At 34.0% G+C, this 22,159-nt stretch overlaps 2 protein-coding genes across 5 annotated transcripts in view; both read left to right on the top strand.

Moving 5' to 3' along the window:
- The window catches only part of LOC148599614 (chitin synthase chs-2-like), a 29,931-nt gene extending 27,715 nt beyond the window's left edge, over nt 1–2,216 (top strand). For both annotated transcript variants that reach the window (XM_088559525.1, XM_088559524.1), the window contains exon 17: nt 104–2,216. In XM_088559525.1, coding sequence (XP_088415651.1) covers nt 104–1,365 — 1,262 coding nt within the window. In that variant the 3' untranslated portion in view covers nt 1,366–2,216. The remainder of the gene's footprint in view (nt 1–103) is intronic.
- Nucleotides 2,217–7,865: 5,649 nt separating this feature from the next.
- The window catches only part of LOC148599613 (chitin synthase chs-2-like), a 33,852-nt gene continuing 19,558 nt past the window's right edge, over nt 7,866–22,159 (top strand). The window contains exons 1-2 of one of the 3 annotated variants that reach the window (XM_088559521.1): nt 7,866–7,989; nt 19,842–20,126. In XM_088559521.1, the coding sequence (XP_088415647.1) occupies nt 19,903–20,126 (224 nt within the window). In that variant the 5' untranslated portion in view covers nt 7,866–7,989; nt 19,842–19,902. The other 2 variants (XM_088559523.1, XM_088559522.1) reach the window with 2 other exon arrangements.

Genomic DNA, 22,159 nt, shown 5'->3' with positions numbered 1-22,159 from the left:
CTCCTTTACATTGTAAAAAGGTTCCCCTGAATTTAAGATTAGACGTTATTTTAAGTTTTAAGGTAGTCAAGGGCTACAAACAATTTTTGTGTTTGTATTTCAGTTAACCCGCTTTTTAAACCAGAAAAACAAAAGCAAAGAGATGAACTAAAAGACCCATACTGGATCCATGACGAGCAGATGCAGAAAGGCGCTGTTGAGTTTTTGGACAATGGCGAAATAGAGTTTTGGCAGAATTTTATCAAGCGCTACCTGTTTCCCATGGAAGGCAATAAGGAACATGAAAAGAAGGTGGCAAGCGAATTAATTGAGCTCCGAAACAAAGTCTGCCTTGCTTTCCTTCTTATTAACGCTCTGTTTGTAACAATTGTATACACCTTGACGGAAGTGAACAAATCTGATGGTTCCCTGTCCATACCGCTTCCATGTGGTGACCAAAGCAACGGTAACACAGGCCAAGGTAAAATTGAACCAATATCGTTTGCGTTTACTGCAGTTTTTGGTCTGATGTTATTTCTCCAGTTTATTTGCATGATCTTTCATCGGTATTCTACATTGTTGCACATAATAGCAACTGCAGAGCTGAAAATAAAGAAACGATTTAAGCAGGCGTTTAAAGGCGACCAAGAAGTTGGAGTCGAAGATATTGATTTTGAGGATGGCTTAAATCTTGTACGACAGATGCAGTCGTCAGGCGATCAAGATCATGACTCTGATACATTGTCCCTGGCGTCCTTAGAACAGGATCCAGGTGACCGCTTAACTCACGATGACGTACTTCCGGATGAACCGAAAGGGAAAGATTTGTGGAACAAGTTACAGCGACGACGAAGACAGATGGCTGCAAATACACTGAGCAAAAATTTCATTAGAAATTTTACCAAATTGCAGAGAGTGGTCGAATCGGAAGAGACTTCTAGCATGACGCCGGTGCACGGAGAGCCTTTCGGGAGTAGCGAAGACAAGCTAGATAATGTACAGAAACAATTTGGAAGAAGGAAGCTTACGAGAAAATCGTTGCACACGATCGTGACAATGGCACAGAATGATAACATCAAAGATGAAATTAGGAAACGAGCAGATCAGCTAAATAAAATTGAACAATTAAGAAAGGAGAGGACTAGGGAAAGGATCAGAAGGGTCGCTTTATTAGCCAAAGCTGGAATGAAACATCGAGTGAGCATTGGTACCGTCGTTAAACAGAAGCAAGCAGACGAAAGGATACAAAAAATAGACGAAGCAATCAGTAAAGAATTGGAGAACATGGACCCTCCACCACCAGCTGCACACGGCCAAACAGTCACTTTCAGTGAAGAGGACGAGGATAAAACCGGTGACATGTCAAATGCAGATGTACTATTTTGATACGCTCGACCGGCAAGATATAATTAAATGATAACCCATTTCTTTTTGTTTTGTTGTTAAAAGAATTAGGAGTAATTGGTGCTTTGCTTAGACAATTTTATCGGAACAATGGTACCTTAAAAATATCCGTTTTTTTTTTTTTTGCTGTTCTTTTTTTTCGTATCAAGTGAATAAAAAGCATTATATGAAAGTGAATAATTGCCTGTCTAACGATATGATGTACTATTTCTTCTATGTTTTAATCCTTGATTTTTATTCCAGATAGAAATGGTTTTTTGATACTTTTTTTTATCCTAATCAGTATATACTTGTTCACGATCTCTGTTTTTAAGCATACTACTCAGCTTTAGTTAAAGCACTAACGTTATTAATTATATAAATTATATTCTATCGGACTCCCTTCAAAAATATTAACATTATTACCATAGAAACAATCTGATATTTGTATTATCGAAACCCGAGTTGAAAGATTCGAAATAGAAGACAAAATGTCATACAGGCTTCAGAATAACTGCATTGTTTCTTTTTTTTTTTAGTTTTGTTTAATGGAAGTACGCCAATCGAAGAGTGATCTATTGGTTGGGGTGGGGTGGGGTGGGTGGGTGGTGGTTGATCTAATCATTGTGTAGTTCGCAAAGCAAGTTACAGTGTAGGGACCAGCATATTGAAAGAAATGCTGATTCTCCAATAGAAATTGTAGATTTTTGTATGAAGTATATTAATATAGATGTGATATTTACAATGTTTACAAAGGTGATAAAAATGTTTGGTATTATATTAATGATTATGTCTTGTGATATTTAAATTTGTAAAAAAATAATGTTTTTAGAATAAAAATGATAAAAGATAAAGGCATTCTTTTGAAAGTTTTGTGATCGCCATCATGAACTCGTGGATCGTTTGAGAGTATCCATCTGCATCATTTGATTGACTGAACTGTATTTTCACCCACTATTTCGTCTCCACCAATACAATTGGTTCTACTCTATCACCTATCTCAGATATGTAGGACACAGATGATTGTGGCCATCTTCCTCTCCCTCGACAACCATTATAAGTAAATCTGGCTGATTCATAAAAATCGTAATTTTGCCAATTTCTTTCTTGGCCCATTTATTGTCGAAGTAAAGGGGTGGTTAAAATCACCTGTCCCCGAAAGTGCATTTGATCAATCACGATCTTCCCGGTTCTAATCCTGAAATAAATTTCTACATGTAAATAAAGAATTTGAATTTCTCTTCTAATACACGACATCGATCACATAAATCTTGGGAAAAAAGTTGAGCTTAAAATTTGATAAAAGCTCTTTTCCGGGTTTCAATGGCTTTCAATTACTGTAACTTGAAAGAAACGTCAAACACAATACATAATAACGTAAAGAATAGGGAAAATATCACAACATTCCGATCATACTAGTGAATTAAGGTAAATTTTTATATCAAAATACCTAGATATCACACCACTGAAACAGAACGTTTTATTCAATACAACAACACAAAATACTGAAGAGAGAAATATTAAGCTGTTTCTTGTAACACTTAATGCGTTTTTAGCCCACAGCTATATTGCATGTACGTATCTCTAGAAATTATGTTTCCAAGAAATGTGCAAACCCTAAAAACGTTTGGGTGCATTGTTAAAATCATTGCGACTATTGCCCAGCAGCTTAGGCAAACATTACTGGGGCAAAAATATGTTGCCCTCATATATATTCCAATTGATCGTTCCAAACCAGACCAGTAACTAAACCATTCTTCTTTTACCGGATTTCACCTTTCACATGCAACACAGTCTTTAAAGAAACAGAGGCTGCTTACCCTCTTGAGATACTCAGGTTCACACCAGTTAAAAGCAGAGTTCGCTGCTTACTGTTATTTCAATCATGAGAAACTCGGCGGCATGATATATGGTTAGAAATAAATTTATAAATGATTTAGCCATAATGTCGATAGTGTTTGACGATGTTGGTCTTTATAACGTGTTTTATTGTCGTTATTTGACATTTCAGTTTATTGAAGAAGTGTCATCGTTCTGCTACCGTGGATTTTATTATTTGTGTTGTCCAGGGCCTTTCAGATCTACACCGTGGATTTTATTATTTTTGTTGTCCGGGGCCTTTCAAAGCTATACCGTGGATTTTATTACTTTTGTTGTCCGGGGCCTTTCAGAGCTTACCTAAAGGTGAGTTTACACTTAATGAAGACTTTTTGATGATCTCTGTAAGTATTCGCTATTTCTATAAAGGTTATAAAGGTAAATTTTGTTGCGTTTCACTATATCTTTTCATATTTCTATTTCACGTGTTTGCATAAGGAGGAGTTGTTTAGTACAAAGTGTGACGTACAGATGTGAGCTGTAAGTTTTAAAATAGCAATTATATCGTCTGCCCAGATGTTCTGTCGCCCCAGTTCTAAATGTCGTTTTTTGTGGTGCAAATTAGTACAGCGTCGTTGATTTCTAATGAGTAGTGTCAACGCCTTGTGCAATTCTTCATATCTGCGAAGTTAAGATCATGAAGCGATTACTGTCAACGTATTAATTATCGCGGTACACTAATTTCGCTGTATTCGAGGAGGAAAGATACGCACAAAAATAGTACCGCCGATATTTAATTTTTATTGAAGCTGCGAAACTTGATATCAGTGATTAAGGTAACATGATAGATTCCACGAAAATTTACACGTTTACAGTAATACATTGTAGGTCTGTGAGGGAGATTGGTGCCATGTATCAGTAAATAAACACTGAACATTTCACATAAAGTAGTACGTGTCACCTTCTACGTCATAAAATATGAAGCTGATTTAGTTGTTCTATACTTTATTCTCTAGATAATTAAAATATTTATACACAGATAACTTTTTTCGAACGTATTAATTATTTGAAAAACCGGATCCTATTTTTTTATTATCTAATGATATGTTTCATCTAATCATAAAAAAAATATTTTATCTGCTGGAAAATCTCCGTATTTACTGTAGCGAGACTTTACCTCACACTACATACCAATACCACGTGGTTAAGACTGGGACGGGTCGAGGATTTCATGTTCGGTGATTGATTGATTGATTGATTGATTGATTGATTTATTTATTTTCTTTATTTTCTCCAAAAGATGACGATTTACAAAACAAGAGAAAAAAATCACAAATATAATACAAAAGTCATTTGACAAAATAGAAAACTACACACGCATATATACACAAACTGATGCAATACCTTTTATACCATGTAAATTATACTGTGTTAAAAAGTGTATAATACAAAATTTTAGGTATATAGCATATATTGAGTATGATACACTTACATGTAATTGAATGTTAAATACTAGTATTGAATCTTAACTCAAAAATAACTTTCCTGAAGTTAGTGTACAATTATCAACGTGACCTGCGACGTATAACATTAGCAGGTACCATATGTCAGAGCCTAGTTCATTAGCAAATTCGGTAATGCCACCAAGGAATGTCATAAGAATGTCACCATCCACATGGTTAAATAATTTAACTGAATCATGTACCGGAAGTAAGTCTACAATGCCGTAAAACATTGATTTTCTATCATTCATAAGCGATTCACAATGAAGTATGGAATGTTTGACTATGTCGTCAGTAAATCGGTCACAAAGAGAGCCTTGTCCACTTATAATAGCGAGCAATCCTAGATAAGTTAATACCATAAGTTCATTGATTTTGCAATGGTGTTTGGAATCTGTGTTCTGTAAACGAATGGTGGATTTTGAAATATCGCCAAAGGTCAGGTTGTTGTTGTACCAATAATTTTAATTTGTTTTCTTCATAAATAGTTATTGTTTGACTTACGACTTTTGACCAGAGTCTTTGGTCCGGAATGAAAATTTCTTCAATGAAGTGCTCAAGGAATGGTGACATATCATATTTCAATAAAGTCCGAACGAATCGTAAGTCAAAGATGATCTGTCAGGTTTGTCAGAAATTACATTAGCGAGCCTTAATTTAGGTTAAATAACTGTTTATGAGTTGTCGTTACCGACGTTCTACACAACCGACCAAAGAATAACATTTAAAACTTGTCTATCAACCCTTCTATAGACCACTGTCCTAAGTTACTTACAGAAGAAGCACTTGGTAAACGTTTGTCAAAACACAATATAAAAGTTGGGTATGATTTAAAAAAAGAAAGATACACACAATAAAATATGAGTTTCCCTATTTTATAGGGGGCGTGTGCCGTTAGTACTGATAAATCTACTAGAATTTGTAAGGATACCGTCGACGATGCAAGAAAGATTAGTTTTACATGAACATTCTACAGTCACCGCCAGAACAACATAGTGCGCAGAGTGTACGTGTCAAAAATGCGGTAATGAACCCAGACTCTTACTAGAAAAAATAGGAAATCATTATTCAAAATATCTAAATTCGTGTATAAGTAAAGGCTTGGAATTTCTTAAGGTGTTGGACAAACTGACAAACTGACTGACGAAATTTAAGTATCCAACTGCGTTGCAAATTCAGTAAGCTCTGAAACAGCGTTCTGGCGTTTGAGATATATTCTAAACACTAGCCCTCTCAGAAAACACAGGAATCTTGCAAAGTCGGGAAAGAATTGAATGATTTTACGCGACGTTATCCGATTGTCAAACGACATTTGGTCTGAATTCGAATGGCTTGTCTGCAACGGTTAGTAAGAGAGGAAACGAACGACTGGCGCTGCGTGGAGCTTGTAAACTCAGCTGTTTTTAGACAGTTCCGTTCTATATATTACTTAATGTGTTCCCATAAACTTTAGGAATAGAATGAACTACTTATATATAGCTAAAAAAAACTTCGTACGCTATCTTATCAAACTCTGTACAAAAACTCATCCACTACAAATAAGTACCATCAAAAACCTTTTTGAAAAATTGATAACTATGTAGGAAATTCGGCAAGTCACACGAGTATGTAAACGAAACAATTCATTTTCCTTAAGGTGACTCAGATTACCAAGATCACCTTTTTATCCTAAATTATACATTGTCCAAACCACTAACAAGAACCAAGCTTTCAATGAAAGTTGAAAATTCTAGATACCAAATTGAATCTTTGTTGATCAATTAATTTGGTATCTAGAATTCCAACTAGATACTTCATCGAAAGCTTGGATCTTGTTTGTGGTTCAGAAACCAAAATTACATTTAAATTAATCTGCGAACGTTCAGAAGTGATAAAAAAAAAACCCAAAAAATATGGCATGACATGACTTACAGACAGACAGACACAAAGACAGACAACCGGAATGAAAACCTATACAATACAGTCCCCTTTCAGTCTGCGACAAGAAATGGGAAATACATATTGTACGTTTAATGGGTGAAAGGTTAATGAGAACTAGTATTAGAATGAGACTAAGTATTTGTATTTCCTGTTTATGTAAATTAAAACATGGAGGTGAAAAAAAGAATTTCGTTTTTGCAGTCTTAAAGTAGCGTATAATGATAAATAATGAAAGTTTCATAGTGTACTGAAACAGAAAAGGGAATAAACTATGGAGATAAAAATCGGGGTGGGTTGGGGTGAGTTGAGGGTGGTGGTGTATAAGAACAGACAACAAGGAATGTTGGGTATAATGTCGATAAGACAGTTTACAATATATTCAATAGGAAATGGGATACATGATAGAAGATGTAAATTGTGTATTAAGATGATGAAGGGGGAACTGTGCATTGCGAGAAATTAAAATTGTGAATACTGCAGTTATTAGAAAAGGGAAATCATGTATTAATGGAAATACATGTATTGGGAAAAGAGAAGAAGGGTTGTAATTTTAAATTAGGTTTGGTGATTGGAGTATGAAATAAAATAATTTAAGATAAAATATGGAATATGTGAACGAGGGATTGGAAATTGTGTATGATATGGGGATATGGGAATTAGAAATATGAATATCCGAAAAAAAGGGAGGGGTATTAAGTGAAATGTGAATATAGAATGCTGTAAATGGCTGAAAGGTTAAGTACATGTACAAAATTATCAAAAGAAAAATGAAAACAAATAGTTTTGCAATTGGAAAAAGCAGGTGAGGGTCCAAGGACGGGCGTGTCGGGAGTACGCCCCCTATAATTGGGATTTTGTTGCAGGGAATTTCTACTTTCAGAAATGTCTTTGCCTGGCAGGTATTTAGGTTTATTAAGCCCCCTCCCCCAAACCTGAACTTCCGGATCCGCCCCGAAAACTATGTTGGAGAATAGGATAAAATCGGGATGGATCGGTGAAATATGTACATGTATGATATTAGTATCTGTAGAGTCATACACAATGTCATGAAAGAATACACTCCCATCCATACAATACAACCAAGAAAATACGCCATGGACTCAAAATACAGAAAGACGAAATGGATAAACTAAATGGATAATATTTCTATATCTGGCTGTTCAGGAAGTTATAGACAACCGTCAATTTATCTAATCTCGCATAAAGTCTCTATCTAAACCAGGCTGTACAATAGCCCCCTTACCCCTTATCAAACCTATTAATAATCATTTACAATACATCGATTTTATTTACATTGCTGCACCTTGCCGCATACTTCGGTTTTTAGTTTGTGCTTAATTTAGTTTTGGAGCAAAGTTCGAATAATATAGACAGTTGTTTTTTGGGGGTAAGTGTATAAATAGAGTGAAATTATGTAGCTCACATATAACTATTCCGCAGACTTGAAAGTAAAAGGTAGGGCACAATTTTTGAAGTATTTAAAAGTTGAGCGGCGACTCAATGAATAGATATGAAAAAAAAACGTACTACTGACACTGCTTGAGAGTTTTGAAAAAAGTTAAGTCTATTCGTATTTAAATCATTAAACTTGTCGGATAAAAATTATTCGCTTTTTCAAACGTATATTATGTCTTGCTGTCAGTATGTCAGTACGCTGCCTCTCTGGTGCCCAAATAATGTTGCAGTGGTTGTAAATACGTCATACATGTAATGTACAGACGTTCAACTTAATTTTTAAGATACAATTGAGTCAGGATTTTATCTAATCATTAAAACTACATATACATGTAGGTACATGTACATACATCTAAATGTTCAAGTTAATCTTGACATGTATTTATACAAATATTCATACACGTGTACAGACCAATAGACAATTAAAATAACTCTGTTTTCTTAAAGAAACACTTCGAAGTCATCTTTTCGGTGGAAATCAAAAACTTCGAGTATTCTTGACAATATTACATTTTAAGATAAACTCATAGTGTGACTCAGCTTGAGACTGATGTCAACTGAGACAATTACGCTTATCAAAAACTAGTATGAGGTTATTTTTCACTACACAACGTAATTTTCTTCCAAGTCAATCGGAAAATCTAGGATAACGTGCAATTCATGCACACATGAACAATTAAGGGTCATTCTGTTACAGTAATACTAATCAAGCCCTGATGCATTTATGCAGATGAACATGTGTATTCGTACAATGTATTGAATTAGGGTGACATGGGTAGAACCCAATTATATGCTTCAAAAATTCTTCGGTGTCACTTGACATTCTCTAAAGATATCTTTACGGTTCGGTGTGGCCATCTCCACCATAAGATAGATCTGTTCACAATGTCATTTTTACTCCCTTTTCAGTAAAACTCGGATTTGACATGATAAAGGGTATATTGTTATAATAGTAAGCAACCCAACGAGTGTTACTAAAAAAGCACTGAATTATTACCCTGTCGCGGCACCTGGTCCATACTCTCAATTTTCAGTTACGTCAGAGTTGCTGATCTATCTTCGGTGTGATGACGGACCTGCATGTAGTCAATGGTCGCCCTATTTCTCAAGTCTAGCATAACTCTGCTTAAATAGAAATGTACCGATCTGACCGGTTTTGGTAATCATAACCACGTCGATTTTTTTCGTGATTTCCGGTCATGTACATGTATGTCTCGAAACCGGCAAAAAGATTTTCTGCACCACAATGCAGACTAATTCTCGAGGAGTTTCAAGGAGTTTATTGGTTAATTTCGATCAGTTTTTGTTTTTTAATTTGTAGAATCTTAGTGATTTTTCGGTTACATTTAATCGAGCCTTAGAAAAAGCGAATTAAAGTTCACTGGTTTGTCGAGACATAAATACTGAAGTATTCAGATATGCTATTTCTCTTGATAATCTAACAGTTGGATTTAAAGTAAGGAGGCATCTGTCCCCTTGGACTTTATCGAAGTCTGAACGAAATTTAATGTTTTATCAAGACTAAATATAACCTAATGATTTCTAGCTACTCGAATAAAAGAAGTACATATTTGAACAAGAGCAGTATTGTTTATTTTAGCTGATATCAAAATTTTGACTGCGTTGTATGGAGCTAGTTCATTATACAATGTAATAGTCTGCCACACAATCTAAATACTCTGTAAAACTCTTGTTACATGTACCTTGAAGCTGAAGTAGAACTTTTGTGGGAGAGAGGGGTGGGTTTCATATATTGCCTCTGGAATCTATGTTCGGAAATTCCTGTGTGGTGAACCTGTCTAAACCGAACTCTGAATATCACTAAAACTTGTCTAAAACCAGACACACTTTTAGTCCTTTTCTATCAATTTAAATGTTTTCTGAACCTTAATAAACCGAGCACCTGTCTAAACCAACAATGTTAAAGTCCAAAGGGACCGGTTTAGACAGGTTTCACATTGTAACGGTCTGCTGCACAATTTATTTGAATAGACTACAAAAGTCCTTAAAGCCCAAGAATTTTCTAGTAGAGAAAGTGTAAACTCGGATTTCATGTATTGTCTCGTTTTCTGTGTTCGTGTGAAAATTTTGTATTTGGTACTAGGCCACGTTGTTGAGTACAGGGAAGACTATTGAACACTAAAGGAAAAGGCCAACAAAGGTCGACACAGGGCCACTTATTTTATTTGTTTTAAACACATTTCAATAATAGAACTGGCATACTACCTGTATTACAACCGGAACGTCACAGTATGAAAAACATAAAGCTTTTAAACGCGCGTGTAGAAAGAGAATATGGGGTTTCCCTGTATTAGAAAAAAAAAACGAATTTGGTGACACTCGTATATTGACCTAAATATAATTCAGTTACTGTAAGTACTTTCAGAGATCACAAAAATGTCACCAACTAGTGTAACTAACATACTCCGTAAAACTGTTACGTACCAGTCCATGTAAAATTCAGACACAGCTTATGGTAAGGTAATTCTTTGTGTAAAAAAAAAACATGGGTCAAACAATATTTTATTGGTCTTTTAACACCCAATCTACCATAGAACCATGCATTATGTGCTACATTGGGGGGATGGGGTCTTCAAATCAGAATGAAACTTTGTGATTATTGAAACTTTAGTTATATAAGAATTCACCAAAAATATTTCAGCTGAAATCTTACTCTTGAAGGAGCAATGGAGTTTATTCAGAATATTCACATAGCCTTCGACCAGGTGAGCTAAAAAGTCCAGAAAACTGTTATTTCTCTGAAATTTTTAAAATTCAAGGGCCGTTATTTCCGTAACATGAAAACCTGGTTATACATTAGCATTATGGTGGCAGAGAAAGTTATCAATAACGTAGTTGTTTTTGTTTAGTCTGTATATCATCAACTGTAAGTTTTACTGACTTTGCAAGGGGCTTAAAAGATTTTCAAAACTAGAAGTCTGTGAGTAAAGCTCACTGTATATGATACCCCAACCCTTAGATGTCATCTTAAAATGTAAAAGTCATTAAGATCTAAATCTAAAATAGAGAGGTAAACATTTACATAATGTGGAGGTTTCATGAAATTTTATTCAGTTGTCAAGGTATCACAGCTAAAGGATGGTAACCTCTAACCCATCCCTAGCTAATGTATATATCTAAGTTATGTACAAAGATTCTGTGAACTTTTCATGAAATTTCATTAAAAAATTCAAAAACATTCAAAAACATCTATACAGCAGACTAGGAGGAGTTTTGGAAAAGAGATGGTAACCATCATTGCTAAATAATGGCAAAGTCCATGTTTTGCTATGGGAAACCCCATATATCATTCAAATCAAAATCTAAGATTTGCACATCTACATTTTGTAACAATATTCCTTTCTGTATTTAGATCTCTACTTTTGAGAAAACTACACTTTAATCGTCCATTAAAATAACCAAATCAAACCGAACCAAGAACGATAACTCTTGCAAAATGCTAATTTCATGTACAATTTATATAACTTTTATGTCAAAAGAGCAAACCCCAGAAGAAAAAAAAACAAAAAAAAAACTAAGACTGGTTATGTGATCTATCGTAACGGTTTCTGAACAAGAAATTAACTCAATTCCGCGCGTTTTTGACATGCATGAATCATGAGTTTTTCGAACTTGGCATTTTTCGTCTCATGCAGAATAAGATAAAATCACGAAAAATCTTAAAACTATTTTAATATGAAACGACAAAAAATACTGTTCTGTAACTTTGTTTCTGGGTATTTTATTTTCGAACATTTCATAATATTTTGATATTTGTTTTCTTCGGTAGTGAAATAGTGAATATCATTAAATGTCACGAAATTATTTTGTTCCAAAAAAACGTAATATGATACAAGTTTTCAAGTTAGCAAAAAAAAAGCAGGAATATCCTTTTATCAAATTCAAGTTAACTCTTGACATTTTGTATTAAAATTTGTATACAAAACATTGACCCAATATTTATTTTGTGTCACGCATTTATATTCGTGTTTTTAATTTTTAGATTACATAATATTTTATCAGTAAATTCATTCTAAAATATAAAAATAAAATCGATTCATTAATCTCCAATATAAAGGCTATAGTCGTTCAATTTAATTCGAAATTTGAATTCCTAAAATGTCCAGTAGAGACACTGATCTACAAGCAATCTAGCCTTTGATATGAAGACAATGATTGATAAAAGAAATCCGATCAAAACCTGAGACAAAAATATTGAATAAACCGTATGACCTACTAGTACACGAAGCGTTTATATTTCATTGAAATCGTTTCATTTTAGTACCGGTCCTTGTATAACTCAGGCACTGCGTGATGTAGATGGGACTCGTGGTGCAGAGAAAAAATAACGAACACAGGTTAACGATACTTTTGTAGACTAAACTTTTCGTAGCAAGATTCATTTCTGTATTTAGAACTGTATGTTTAGAAAATCGTAATTTATCTCCCACACAAATTAACTATATTTAAGAACGATAACTCTTGTAATGTTTTTATATCAAAACTACAACAACCGAATTACACAACTAAGACATGTAAGGTTGTCAACAAATGTTTCTTAATGAGAAATGAAAGTGAGTTCGGTGGATTTTTGACATGCATTATTCACTTCTTTGTCTTACGTTTAGAACTACTGCTACTTAAAGCACTAAAACTTTCCAGTCTGTATGCCACAAATCAAAAGTTTCAACAAAATATCTTTCCATGTTTCATAATCCAAAATTTTCATTGTGAATATGTTACCCCTTCCCACAATTGAGCTTTTGGCTACTACATGTAGTTAGTACATGTATAAATCATCAATTGGAGTTATTACATGTACATGTATCATGTTCAAGCAACAGAGTACGATACTTTCTGATGCATGACCTTTGTTGGACAATTTGTTTAATTTTGCGCAAAGTATCCGAAAAATGATAAAAATATAGTCAGTAATCCCCATTCACGACATTTTGAACGGCACCTATCCTTTTTCATATAAACAGAACAAAATATGGCATCCATACTTTTTTCATATAAATTTAACACAATATTGTTTGTAATCCCCTTATACGTCAGTTTGAACGGCATCCACCTTTTTTCCATATAGATTGAACAAAACATACACTGTAGTCTGTATTTTCCCTTTACGACTTCTTGAACGGTACACATCCTTTCTTATATAAAATCTTAATCCGACCGGGCCTGTATGTACTGCGCTCCCTCAGAAAATATCCATATTTAACCATATACCGTTCACGTTAAGATTACGACATGATTGCTAATAATCAGTTTACGTCGTCAGATACATGATTATTGTACCCAAGTAAGAAATATTCTGTTTTTCTTTTATCCTTCCAAAACATGCTGTTTTGACTTTCATGTTTTTTTTCGTATTTGTCGACAACATTGCTTTGTAAGGTGATTCACCAAGGTTCTGTCGAGTGGTAAATAATGCATGATACATGATAGAAAAAAATATACTTGATGGAACAATGATATGTTAAGGAGGTAGACCTAGGGTAAGGGACATAACTCTTTAAATCAGTGATATGTTTGTATCCTATTCAATTTCACAAGAGCCTTTCAAGTTTTACTTTGAAACAGAATGCAATAAATCCATGTTACTTTGATGCTTACATGAGGTTGATATAATATGTTGAATACAAATGTTCCAATGATTTGTAAGAGTTATGTCACTTACCTTAGGTCTACCTCCTTAAAATAAAAAAAATGGATATAAACGGAACATTAAGTCATACCCCGCCAAGTGATAGTGAAAAAAGGGGGATTGCAGAATGGTTCAGAACTCGAAAACTACATGTTGGATTTTGCCGAAAATTTGACTTACCCTTTACCCCGGACAGACAGACGGACGGGCACGCAACTTGTCGGAGGATATAACATAATACTTCACCAATTCGGTTGGCAGGGTATAAAAGCGAAAGGATTACATAAAGTGACACCCATTTAATAAATTTAAAATTATCACACACTGGATACGTGTTCATATACGTTCAAGACCCTGACTAAGAACACTGGATTTCTATTTGTTATTCTTTGAAATTAAGGATTCATATTTTCCCATGACTCATGAGACAAATTTACAATGAGCAAGATAATACGGTTAATCACATGAAATTGCTATTGAAAAATATCAATCACAAAAAAATTTAATCATCAAACATGGTTTAAACAATAACACACAAAGCAAGTACAAAATAGCATTCCACATATGTCTAATAAACTATACTTAAAAACGTGACAAACATGCATATTTCAATGGTGTATATTTACTTTTGTCTCCGGTCTGTGTTTTACGGTTTAAATAGTTACATCTCAGTTTCTCTGTAAAGTGTATATTGACTTAAAAATCTAAAAGTAGCTTCTTGTTGCCATAAATCTTTTGTAATGGAAGTCACGTCGCTTGGAAACTTTAAATCTAGAGTCTGAGGCAAGTTGAAGAAGTGCTATTACGTAACTTTATATTAAATCCCCACATTATTTAAAAAAAAATGTTCTTGATTATACAATGCATGCTGTGCAAATCAATTATTTATCCGGTTCTTGGTAATACGGTTTTTTTGTGCACACAGGTATGTCTTCCTAGAATTTTTCGTTAGGAATCCAGCCTTATTTGTTTTCCTTTCTGAGGTAAAAGAAATTGTCAGCAGTAGCAGCGTATTCAAACATTTTTCAAAAAGAGGTAAAGAAAAAGCAGTTTCAGGCTATTACATGTATTTACCCATTTTTTCCAAATTTTACGCGAAATTACATGTAATAATATTTTCCAAATGGGGAGGGGTCCATCTCATGGCTGTTATTGCTTGCTTTAGCAAGTAACTCCCAAGAATTTTGTATTGAGTAAATACAATGAAAAACGTCTAAACTAAAATTCATGTTTGAATCCTTTATCATCTGTGTTCCCTTCACTATAAAACCAATAGTTTTATTTCTGAATCAGGAACAGGGGCAGGTTCAGGGGAGGGCTTAATGGGCGCACGCCCCCCCCCTGTTTTCTAAAAGCCAAAGCAAACAAAAAACTATCGTAATCTGCTAACTATTGTATTGAATATGGCAATTTATCATATTCATTCATTAAACATGTCATAATCCGATTTCCTTTTATACCGATTCTCGTAATTATGCCTTCCTGTGCGCATGTTTAGAATTATTGTTGTAACGGGTTCTAGTGTAGCATCATGAACACACGAACAACTTAATTTCAGTCAAATTTATGGCATTTGTCAGCCCATTTTAAACAAGTACTCTCTTATGCACATTCTAGCTTTGTTAATATCCAAATCTGATTAAGATTTTATTTGTTGAATTGTGTGATCGCAAGTTTTAGTCCGAGTTGTTCATTTGCTTTTGTTGCTTTGTGTGTATGATTTTGGTTGCTTTGTGTTCTTTGTTGTGTATGTCTCTTTTGCATGTGTGGTCTTTGTCCCTGGATTACATTCTTTTGATTACAGCTATAACCTTGGTTACCTTGATTACTCTTTCAATTTTTTTTTGGTTCACAAGTAAACAATTTCCAATTATTCAATATATAAAAAGATTATTTAATATATGAAAATAATTGAAAACATTCCAGACACCATTGCCCTCAATTTAATGGCGCCTTAAATTTCACGATTGCTTCCACATTTGTCCAATGAAATGCGAGACTGTAAGCTACATCGGTAACTTACTAAGGTTACCATCGTTAGGCATTTATATCTATAAAAAATATTCTCCGGTTTTCGATATTTTTTATTTAAGTGTCGAAATTTTGACAGTCAGAAATTTAAAATTATTTTTACTTTAAAAAAAATCAAATTTCAGGTCAGAACTCAAATATTCGAGATTTGATAAGAGAAAATTTCCATATTTTATGAAAATAATAAAATAAAACTTTTAAAAGTAAACATTTCGAACTGAACCAAATATTATCATATTATATTATTTCGCCAAAGTTCGTATTTCGAGTTCCAGAAATTCAAAATTTGGACTTTTGAAAATCCGAAATTTTATCATAGTGCTCGCACTCAAAATTGTATGACTTAAAAAGTTGAAAAGTTGAAATTTCTGGTTTAAAAAAAAATAGTACAAATTCGAAATGTTAGTTGAGATTCGATAAATACGGAGTTCCAAAGCGGATATTTGGTTGGAGTCTCGATAAATGTCGACATTAGTTTTGAGTTAAAAGAAAATCGAAGTTCAAAACGTCGAAATTTTGAATATTTTTCTGTATCCATGATTCTAATTGCCGAGTGTAATACGGGTAACCGCTTATCTGCGAATCGGCCGAATAATGATCTGACTGCAACGAGCCTCAGGTTTAAATAATTTAGTAGTGGGTAAATTTATTGACATGATAGTTAAAGTTTACAAAAATATGACTGTACATGTAGAATTACATTAACGCTTACATAAAAAAAAATGATTAAATTGTTTTAGACGAGTGGTGCATATTTGCGTACGTCACCACGTTGTTCAGATAAGCACCATAAAAATACTTAGGTCGGATGTATGAATAGTAGTATACCTGTTCATATAATAATACATTTTGTTATTTTCAAAAATCTGCAATAGATCCTTCGGTAGTCGATGAACATGCTCAATATACACTTCCGCGAGGATAATTCTTTTTTTTCTACCTCAAGCCATACCTCGAGGAAGTATATGCCATGCATACTAATCGACTATTCTGGATATAGTAGGAAAGGGTCGCTAAATGCCTCTTCAAATTAAGAAATATATGCCTTTTTTTGCATAAAATCTTTACATATTGTGTTCTTAGTTTGTCTTAGGAAAATATTTTATTGTCCATTTTATAAGTGTGTTTTTCACCCGGAAATCGACAGACAGACGGACATGATTAGAGTGACGTTAAAAATGCATTTAATTATGTATTATGCTCCTTAGGATGTGAATACAGTCAAGCTTTGCTTCTCTAAACGATTAAGGCCCCGTGCAGGTCTGGATGTCAAAAGAATAGGCCTGCAGCAGTGCTAAGCTTGTCGTAAAAGGCAACTAAATAGTGCTCAGGAACCTAGGAACCTAGGAACCGGGGGCTAGGCGCTCTGCCCACAGAGCAACTGGGTTGTGTGCCTCAGGTGGTGGAATGGGGTACCCCTGGCGCGTTGCATGCTGGGGTTGTCAGGCTATAATACGGAAAACCTGACCGCAAACCATAGTAGTGCACCGTGTTGGGAAAGATGCCACGTTCCTTGCACATTAAAGAACCCTGCCGTGGTATTCGATAGGAGTAGGAACCTTTGCACTCCGCCACAGGAGGCTAAATTGCCCGACCTTACCCATCCCTCCCTTTCTCTAGTGGCAATCAAAATTTTTCGATCCTATTATCCTCGTGTCCCATCCCTTTTTTTCAATTCATCATCATTTCATGTTCATTTTACCATCCATTTCATGTTCATTGTCTGAATATTGCTGAAATATTGCTGCTCGGACGTTAAACCTCAACAATCAATCAATCTGAACGATTACGCACTTTTCGCCATTTGGATCTCAACCACCGTAAACAAGTATTATTGTATATCTTTGTAATTAATGAATCATTTATTATACTTGACTTGTACATTTTTGTAGTTATTTTGTATAATTCAAGATGTTAACTTTCAATAAAAATTGCAAGAAACAAAATAAAGAAAAAAAAAGTCTCACGAAGTCCTAAAACTAGTACAAAAAAGGAGCGTTAATGATCACACGAAAGTTCTGATAAGTCCTTAAAATGCCAATCAGATTGTAAATCGAAGATTTATCTCAAATAGGAAGTGAAAATGCACAATTGAAACTATTAATTACCTTTATCTCGAATGTCAGTACCCGGCAATATTGAGACATACCAATGGTCATTCCTTCGTAGGTAACCCGGGAGCGCTCGATTGGTCACACATTAAAGATAGTTCGACAATCGTTTCGCACTTAATTTGTACCTTTATGGTGAAAGCTTATCAATTGAAAAAAAGGAAACATTTCTAATCATAAATAATATTGTTTAAGTACTCAAGAGAAAAAGCTAATAAAATCTTATATAATTTTGATATGATTTAAAAAAAAAATAAAAGGAAACTGATAAACGACTTGCTTGTCAGCTATCTTTTTACATGCGCATGTCTTGTCGATAATTCTTAATCTTGTATTTGAGGACATTCAAAGTATAAAGACATTAATAAACCAAAAGTGACTATATTCAATATTACATGGATTGTCTTCTTAATTCTCTGCAAGACATCTACTTTTGTGAGTGCAAGGATTAGAACGAAATGAACATAAATTTGTATTATGGGCAAACATACCCAGTGACATAGCGAGGATATAGACAGTGCAGCTTTATTATTCGTATGATGTAAGTACATGTACACATATGAAGGCTGTTGGACCTGAGTTGCAGGGTCTGTTTTAGGGTTCGGGGATATTTTCATCCACTGAGCTTTAATTTAGAGGCAAAAATATTTTAAGTTAGTTGCTAGGAATATTGTTTTTTTTGTGATTTGGTGTACAGGCGGTTCCTGACACTTTATAAAAAAGTGGGTTTGATTATAAAATCATTAGAAGGGGTTTCTAGGCTATAGCTTATTCATTTTGTCAAAACTTACACAAATTTCCGACGAAAAGTTCGGGGTGGGGTTCTAACCCCCGGAACCCTCCTTCGCTATCCAGCAATGGTCTGTCCACCAAACTGTTAGTCCTACTTTAGATCCAAGCTCGTATTATGTTTAACATATTTCTTTTCCTAGATAATGAAGAGTCACGTAAAACAAAAGTTTCATTATGAAAAGACCATGTCAATCTATTGTCCGTTTTACGGTTATGCGTATACATTTTGTACATTGGTGTTTACTCAGATTTTGTTACATCAAGATTAAGTTCAGTAATTATCATTCTGACGACAATGAAACAACTTAATAAAAATGAGACACAAAATGTACTTTTTCTGTCACTGACATATACAAGGTAGTATTAGTTCTTTAGAAGTTGTACATTATGTACATTAATTTCCCATCGTTATGGATGTAGTATTAAAATGTACTTCTTTAGAAGTTGTACATTTTGTACATTCATTTCCCATCGTAACGAATGCAGTATTAAAATGTACTTCTTCAGAAGTTGTACATTTTTGTACATTTATTTCACATCGCAATGAATGCAGTATTAAAATGTACTTCTTTAGAAATTGTACATTTTTGTACATTTATTTCCCATCTGAATGAATGCAGAATTAAATGCACTTCTTTAAAAGTTGTACATTTTGTACATTCATTTCCCATCGTAATGAATGCAGTACTAAAATGTACTTCTTTAGAAGTCGTACATTTTTTGTACATTTATTTCACATCGCAATGAATGCAGTATTAAAATGTACTTCTTTTGAAGTTGTATATTTTATTAATAACCACTTCAATTATCATGCTTATTCTAGGCAGTATTCCATGAATCACTCCTCATTGGCAGATCAAGAGGGGTTCGGGGTTGTACCTTCCTCATTGTTGAATAATTTTTTACTTTTGTGAAAAATACGACAAAAAATGAGTAAATGATAGCTTAATCCACGACTACCCCTATCACATTTATAAAAATATTTAATCACACAATACAATATTCTGTTTCGAAGTATTGAGTACCACGTTTCGTACGTAAACAAGATAAAAAGAAAGCTAACCATTATATTGACATGTTGCACAAATGGATTTTCCAAATTTGTCATTTCATCGACCTGACCTTTGATAACATATGATATCATTAACTGCATATATTCAAGTTTAAAAAGGGAACCATTAAATAATGTTATCTTTACAGGTTAGAATGATATAGCATTAGTTATCAGTCCCTTATTGGAAGCCGTCCGAAAAGTTTCGAAATGGATATCGGGAATTCAAAGAAGTACACTCAATTTCGTAACCATGGTTTCGACACATATCCGGAAGGCGATGAAGTGGCTAATAATAGCTTATCAGACGTCAGTGATCAGGATGCAGACGACACGCATGAGAATAATATAACAATTTTAAAGGAACCCGTAATGAACGGGAACGCACCAACAATAGCACAGAAGAGCGGTTCTACTAGAAAATCAATGAAGATGTAAGTTAAATAAATTCTACATAAAAATCCTGTTCGACTGAATTGTCTGGTAGCTTTCAGTTGTACATATTTAATTGTACTTTTAATATATAATTTCCTAAAATATGCACATTATTCCATTTTTTTATCTAAGATTTTCCTTTTAAGTATCTTACATTTAATTGAACTTTATGATTTTCAAATAACTTTAAAATGCAATTCTTACATGTACAATGATTATCCATATTTTCTCTCTCTTATTCTAAAGTTTGGAATTAATTTTTATTCTATTTTCTATATATTTATTCTAAATTTCATAATATTTTGCTTCCAAATTACCGTGACTTATTTCAGAAATCAATGTATATTTAAAAAAAGGCAACTTTTTACATTTTTTCCCTTTAGTTTCGTTCCGACTATTTCTTAATTTGTGTCATTCATAAATAATTGAAAAAAAGAACCTTTTATTAGAACATATATTATTTTAGTTTGCTATATAGAGCATTATCGCCAGTGTTTGTACTGCTGTCATTTATATTACTTATAGAAGTTAACAAATGTCTTTACTCAGTGATCAATTCAACGACTACCAGAAATCTTTGTTATCCAGGGTTCGGCATGTGATCACGATATCTTTTTGGCTAGAGTGAAGGGTGAATCAATGAATTGATAAAAAAGAAAAAGGGATGAAGGCTACTATTTTCTAATATTTTCTCAAGTTGTGCAACAAAAATAAATATAAATAGAATGAAAATAACATGTTTCCAACTAAAGCGAACCAAGGTTCAATTTCTTGGAGCCACTGAAGGGCTTCAATATGTCGTCAGAGTACACTTACGTAATGGGAAGAAAAGGGGGTGAGTACAATGTATCTATCTGAGCATTCGAACGACTATATTAATTCACTCCTTATATACATGTAAGTTTGTTAGGTGAAAATAAATGAAACTCATTGATAAAAATTAAAAATATTACATGTATATACCCAAGGCGCGTAGCTGCCGTTAGGGAAAAAAGCTTTTGCCTGCACTTAATTTTGCCAATTTTTTTTTTGAGATAAAATACATCCAGGGGAGGCATAAATAAAGCTCTAAAACGCTATCTCCGCCGAGCTTTGGGTGGGGGGGAGCTTCGCCCCTCTGGACCCCCTACCAGGGCTCCGCCCTGGACCTGACCCCCTGCCGTAATTTTGCCTACACTTCAATTTGGCCTCAGCTACGCCCGTGTACCCATTATGCTGTGTTAAATGGGTCATTTTCTGTCGAAGTGGATTCGAACGCATGATTCCGGTTGTTTGAATCCTCCTTTTGTTGAAAAAGTTTGTTGATTTGTTTATAAAATATGGGCTTAAAAGGAAAATAATAGCCTTGAACACCCATTTTACTTAAACCCCTTCAAAAATCTCTGGATCAGTGCCTTCTCTCGAATCCAAAATTGTACAACTTTTTTCTCTAGGAGTATGATACACGCCTGCTTTGTTATTATATTTTTTTACTGAGTAAGAGTAATCCAGGGAATTAAGATTGTAGCGGAAATAAAAAAAAATGTAATCCAATGACCAAGACCGAAACGGAAAACAGACAAACACAACAAGGAACACAACAAGGAACATTAAGTAATTAAAATGATACACACAAAGTAACAAACGTAAATGAGAAACTCGGAATCCACTATAATTGGGAGTATGAACCAGCTGAAAAGTCAAGTCCAGCGTAGACGAAAGAGGAATTTATTAGTTCAAAGTAGAAAACTATGACACGTTGAACAGATCAGTTTTAATGTTGCAGATGGATATATATTATATTTAGCGAATAAATGTTTCAGCAACTTAGCCCAGCGTTGTATATTTAGCAAAATTTTTGTACAGTATATTTTAAGTAGGTTGAAAGACTTAAAGATATTTTCCCTTCGATCGCAGGAAAAAGGGGGTACTGTTTTACTCTTTTCCGTCCATCAGTTCGTAACGCTTTCTTGGTACCAGTTTTCAGTGCAAAAACTTCTCACAGAGCTTTAGTATTTTTTCACAAGCTTTATAAACATGTAGGAGTGCATTT

The sequence above is a fragment of the Perna viridis genome, chromosome 13 (genome assembly GCF_037379345.1).
Source record: "Perna viridis isolate PV_CMFRI_1.1 ecotype Kerala chromosome 13, ASM3737934v1, whole genome shotgun sequence".
In the NCBI taxonomy this organism is placed as follows: domain Eukaryota; kingdom Metazoa; phylum Mollusca; class Bivalvia; order Mytilida; family Mytilidae; genus Perna; species Perna viridis.
This window is presented reverse-complemented; position numbering and strand designations above follow the sequence as displayed.